Source organism: Zonotrichia leucophrys, chromosome Z, assembly GCF_028769735.1.
Source record: "Zonotrichia leucophrys gambelii isolate GWCS_2022_RI chromosome Z, RI_Zleu_2.0, whole genome shotgun sequence".
In the NCBI taxonomy this organism is placed as follows: domain Eukaryota; kingdom Metazoa; phylum Chordata; class Aves; order Passeriformes; family Passerellidae; genus Zonotrichia; species Zonotrichia leucophrys.
The window spans coordinates 24,278,557-24,284,546 of NC_088200.1; the positions used below are offsets into that span (position 1 = coordinate 24,278,557).

The 5,990-nt window shown below is 38.6% G+C and overlaps 1 protein-coding gene across 2 annotated transcripts in view; it reads left to right on the top strand.

Annotated features, from left to right (window-relative positions):
- Positions 1–3,915, top strand: part of APBA1 (amyloid beta precursor protein binding family A member 1) — an 88,201-nt gene extending 84,286 nt beyond the window's left edge. For both annotated transcript variants that reach the window (XM_064736742.1, XM_064736743.1), the window contains one exon: positions 673–3,915. In XM_064736742.1, the coding sequence (XP_064592812.1) occupies positions 673–744 (72 nt within the window). In that variant the 3' untranslated portion in view covers positions 745–3,915. The remainder of the gene's footprint in view (positions 1–672) is intronic.
- Positions 3,916–5,990: the final 2,075 nt, after the last annotated feature.

Here is a 5,990-nt window from a genome sequence, read left to right on the forward strand (position 1 = left end):
CTCCAGGGAGACCTGACAGCAGCCTTTCAATGTGTAATGGGCTTCTAAGAAAAATGGAGAGAGGCTTTTACCAGGGTCTCCCGTGCAGAACAATAGGCAATGGATTTAAATTGAAAGAGAGTAGATTTTTAGATCAGGCATAGGAAGAAATCCTTTGCTATGAGGTTGGTGAGCCACTGGAACAGATTGCCTGGAGAAGCTGTGGATGCCTCATCCCTGGAAGTGTTCAAAGCCAGGTTGCTTAGGGCTCTAAGCAACCTGTTCTAGTGAAAACTGTTGATGCCTGCAACAGGGCAGTTCAGACAAGATGATTTTGAAAAGTCCCTTCCAACTCAAACTGTGTTGGAATTCTGTTCTATCTCTATTGGCCCATTGCTAATCAAACCTAAAAAGCTGAAGTGAGAGTAAGCCTGTGCACCATGTCTTTCATTATTTGCCCCATACTTCTATGCTTTAGAAGAACCATACCTTGAAAATATGACGTGGACAATTTTAGATGGTTCATCAATACTAAACGTATTTTTTCATAAAATCATCACCTGCAATACTTTAATAAGGGTATGAAAACTTGCAAGTTTTATCCTTTCTCCTGCCTTGTGTGACCTTATCTGGGTCCTTCAGGTGAGGTATGCATGTTTAGGAACATGGATTAATTTGGCTTATTTCCTCTAGATCCATATGAAGACTATGCCAGCTGCCATGTACAGACTGTTGACTGCACAAGAGCAACCAGTTTACATCTGAAGCCGACACCTCACCACCACAGTGTGCATGGAAGATGTTTTTTCCTCATTAGTGCTTGTCTCTCTAGTGCTGCATTGCTGTGTCTGCAAAGACATTTCTTTCTCTCTCCCCCCATCACAGACACAGATACACTGTTACTCTCTCCTTCATCCCTTTTCCCTCTTCTTCCCACCATTTTGGTAAGGGGCAAAATATACCTGTGGAACTCTTTTGGTTGCATCTTTTTACAAGTGAAACTTCATGCAGCTCCACGTGCAAAACAGGAGAATAACAGCAGCATAGTTTACAGCAGTATTCACAGATGGCTCTATTTCATGCTACATAATCAGTTTCATTTCTGTGGCTGTAATTTTACAAAAATTATTTTACCAAATAGATAGAAGTATAGGGTAAAAGGTGTTCCCTTGGATATCCTGCCTGTGACTTTGATTCTCTTGCCCTCTTTTCTCACAGGCACCAAGCTCAGTACTAAAGGTTTGTGTCTGTGGGGAAAGTAGAATACCAAAAGGATTATTTTGCCCTCAGGAAAAATTGCCTGCTTATGAAGATTCACTAAATGCTGCTGTTGTAAAATGAATTGTCCAAATACACACCTTTTAATTCCCCTCTGTCATCTGTTCTTCATGATAGTAGGACTCCAAAAGATACTCCATAAGTTCCTGAAGCATGTTATTCTTGCATTACTTACACTAAGAAATTTGGGAGGCATTTTTTACAGCTGCCTCCCTCTCTCTGCCCCCAGGTTTTTATCTCCTAGTTTTCTTCAGCTTTGTGTTTTATAGTCCCTTCCTGATTTTAGAGGTTAAAGAAGTGGGGGGGAGAATCTTTAAATAGCCACAAGAAAAATATTGAGGGGATCTGCTGAATAGCTACACTTTTCTAGGCTCTTAATTCCGATTTTGGTGCACATAGCCATGTGTGCCAGTGTATATAGACATTTTTAAAATTGTGCTTCCTATTTATGAAGTTTGAATATAAGAGATCTGCAGACTATTCTAAGTAATTTTGTTCTCTGAGCCAGTTTTAACATATATTTTTGTCCAAAGACCTGTCTAATTTTATTGACTTCCTATTTAGTTCATGATATGTAGGTAACAGTTGAAAGGATGAGGCAGGAATAAACTTATTTATTTTGTTATATAATTTAGCTTGTGATTTTTTCCCATATATATGGCACTTAAAAGAGATATGTGTGTACTATATGCACTTGTATGAAGATGATTAACTGTAGGGATGTATGAAATCTTGTATTTGATTAGCCTCTAAGTTGCATGCTAGAGACAAAATGGGAAAAGGGGGCTGGGTTGGGTCCTTTGGTTTTTTTAAGAGGGTTCAAAATAAAAAGAAGCAGTGTCTTTTCTTCCTAGTGAGAGAATTCTACATTCTCTGTAGTTACTTTTTTTCAGGACTGTATACTGGTGTTTATACTGAAGTTGAACCATGCGTTTAGTCCAGGCTAGTATGTTGATTTCTTTTAAACAAACAGTTTGTGCTGTGTTTTGCTGTGATGGAAAGGCTCAGTGAGATGAAAACAAGAGCAGACAACACACTGCCACATGCCACTTCTGCTTTGCAAATGCGGTGTTGTTCATAGTCACTTGTGTCTCACTTGTTGTGACGTGAGCTGTGCAATGTAAGCGTTGCTTGCAGTCCAGTGATGATCCTAGACATTGCTATGGGGATCCATGGAAGTGGGTGTGTGCATGTGCACTTGTTGCAAACACTGCTGAGAACCACTGAGCACTCTTGTCAGGGCTCCATTTTTTGGCTTTCTAAAGTCATGGATAACCATGGCCTGATCAGAGTTAGAGGATGAACTGTATTTCTGTGGGAAGCAGATATTTAAGGGACATAATGAAGTGGTGCATAAACTGTTGTAGTAAGGGGATATGTTTTAGTGTTGAGATTAATGTACAATGACTTGATTTTACTTGCATTTATTGTTGTTATATAATTTAATCCAAGGCTCCAGAATAGCAGATTGCACAAGAGAATGGTGTTAGTATTCCAGGTTAGTACTTAACTCTGCTGCCTCACTGATGCAACAAGATAATTAATGGCTTGTGAGTATATTGTTTAACTGTAGACATCTGGTTTATGGTAATTTGAATCTTTTTTCTAGAACTTTCCATATATATAGTAATAAATGTAAATATGGTATATAACCATGTACAATTTAGAAAATTCTATACAGTGCAGCCTTTCCATAAATTGCCTGAGGAAACTTAGTGAACTCTTGAAGACACAGTTATCATGCTTCTGGTTCCTGCTATGTGTATGCCCTCCACTTCACTTGTTTCTGTGGTTCTGTCTAGCCCATGTGGTGAAGTCTTTATCTCACTTCACGGGGAAATTATGAAAATCTGAACATGCAAATGTGTTAAGAGAAGAAACCACTGTTTCTTTGGAAATCTTGCAGCTGGGGGTTTGTGAAGTTACTGTTCATCCTAAATAGGTGCTTAAAATTAAGAAAATGAATGCTTGCAGGACCAGAGCTTAGCAAAAAAAAACAAAAACTCATTTTTTCAGTTGCAGTATGTGCATAAAATTTCTAAACTGAGAGGTCCATAGTGTGTGCACACTTCTGAGAGCAGTCTTGTAAACAATCCCATTTTACTCTGTAAACAGAAAGAGTTTCAAGAAAATGGAACTCAAATGGGAAAGCTGGCTGTTCTCTAGACTGTTGCAGCGGTTTGATAGATCAGATATGGGGATTTTTAACAGATGTAAAGGAACATTCCTTCAATGGTTTACATTCCTTCTTCAGTGACAGACCTGAATTCTTTTTCTTTCATCCTTGCTGCTTCGTACAGTCTAATTAACTCTTCAGTGTTTACATTAAGGATGAAACATCCCCTGTATTTTTTATTTTTGAGAAGTTTCACGTTTATTTTGAATCTTGTTTGAGTCTCAGTTTGGATTTCCAGGTTTGTTAGCTTTCCTTCTTTTCTAAAAGAAATGTATTTCTCAAGACAGCAACATGGTTGAGATCTCTTGTATATATTTAGCGAAGTACCTAGACTATGAAGTTGTACTATTGTTCTGTAAAGAGGATGAATGGAAATTATTGTAAAGCGTTGGGAAAAGCATAGTATTGTATTTGTAACAATATTGTTCTTTGTAAACATTTAATGATCTCTATATAAAAATATAAATATATATATAAATATATGTGAGCCTGGAATGTTGATATTGCACATCTACTGAATGTAATTACTCTGATGTTTTCTGCCACAGGTTTCTGACCTCTCTAATGAAGCTGTGCTGGTTTGATTCGGGGGAGAGACAGAGGGGACTTTTTGCTTTGGATGGGATAGGGTAAGGGGTTTCTGGCCAGTTATTTTGTTGTGATGTATTTACTGTGCTACATTCCTTTATTTAACAGAGCGCTAATGTCTGTAAGATTTGCAACAATAAACTACAAAACAAAAATACCTCAGACAAGGCTGAGAATTTGCTCATACTGACCTAGAGGCTGACTTGCCAATGCTGAATGCATGCATAATTGGAAGGTGTCTGAACTTGTTTTTTGCCACTTAGTCTGGAGTAATTCTTATCTATGTTTCTGCAGGCATGAAGCGGTACTGTTACCTTTATTTTTACAACAGCATTCTTTTCAGGCAATACATGACACTAGTGCTCCTAAACAAAAGTGATTCCTAATCTGCTGTGATTGTGACAGGAATATTATTTATTTGACTGAATAAGTAGGATTCTTTTCATAAATGGGGCTTTGATAAAAATTCTTCACACTTAGAGTAGTTTCTGAAATCACTGTTTTCCTTTAAATGTCATCAGCATGATTTATTATTAAAGACCTAACACCATTTCAATAAATAAAAGTAGAATTCTGATCTGTCTGTCCCTAGAATTAATCCTGGAACTGCCTGTGCTAAGGTTATTTTTTTTAAATATATAATCATAAAATAAAGATATAAGAGATTAAGAAAAATATGATCATATTTGAAAGTCAACAAAAAAAAAGTCATCCAGGGACTGTTGCTTCAGGTGAGGCTTCATAGGATTTTCTATGCCTTATAGGTTCTCAAGAGTACTTTGAAAGCACAAAAATGACAATACACACCACAGCTGACTCAGAAGAAAACTAAACATGGGCATTCAGCCACTTTGTGGCTGTTCATAACATGAAATAGAAATACTATCAACATGAGAGAATGAAGTATTTCACCTTAGTTGCTTAAATGACAGATGGAAGAAATTGCGAAGTCCCTGGTCAAGGGCGCAGTAGACAGGATGAGCTTCTTTCTGCATTCTGTGTTCCCCTGTGTACCACTCTCCATCCTCCTATTTCTTTCCATTATCTGTACATACCAATTTCTGTGTTACAAACTTTTCTGCATTTTTGTGGATAAACATAAGCCCTAACTTTAGCAGTACAGACAAAAATTTCAGCAGATTTGCTGTGTACACAGAGGACATGTTTCTTGCCCCCTCCTTCAGTGTTTTTAATGGTTTGGATCCACACAGAGGACAAGCAGACCCCACCCCAGTTCCAGCACCCTGTAGAGCCTTGCAGGCTGAAGAGGTGATGCTGGTGACCTGCATGGACTGACAGTGTCCGTGTCAGGGCTGGGACTGTAATTTAAATAAATGTTCAGTGCAGAAGCACATGGAGCAATCCTGACCTAAAATCATGGTACATGAAGAGTTGTGATCCACGTGCCTCTTATCTGAGTAGGGCCAGGCCTGTGCTGTGCTTTGTGCTGCTCCTACAGATGCACCTCCAGGGATATCCCTTGGCCACAGAATAAATTTAGATGTTTTATTTTAAGAAGGGAGCCTGCAGGCAGCCCCAGTGGTACTCAAAATGTAAATACCACCCAGCAGTACATGTGTGTCCCTGCCTTTGTCTAGATGTGCAGCAGCAAGGTCCCATGTGAACAGCCCTTTTGTTTGTAGAAGTGATGAGTAGAGTTGTTTTCTAAGAAAATTTTTTATTATGTCAGATGATCTGAATGGGGTAAAGTAGTCGGATCTGCATAACTTGTGCCTTGCCTGATGCTGCACAATCTGGGGTTCCCAGCCCCTGAAGGAATATGAAATTAGCTATACTAGCTTCTTTGTTCATAGCACCTGCTGTAACAAACAGCATTTTAAATGAAACTGCCCAGAGAGTGCCTTTCTTCCCAGGACAAGAACAAGCCATCATCACCTGTTGCAAAACACTTGTTTGGATGTTGTTCCATCATTAAGACAAAAATAATGTTCTGCCATTAAGAGAGAAG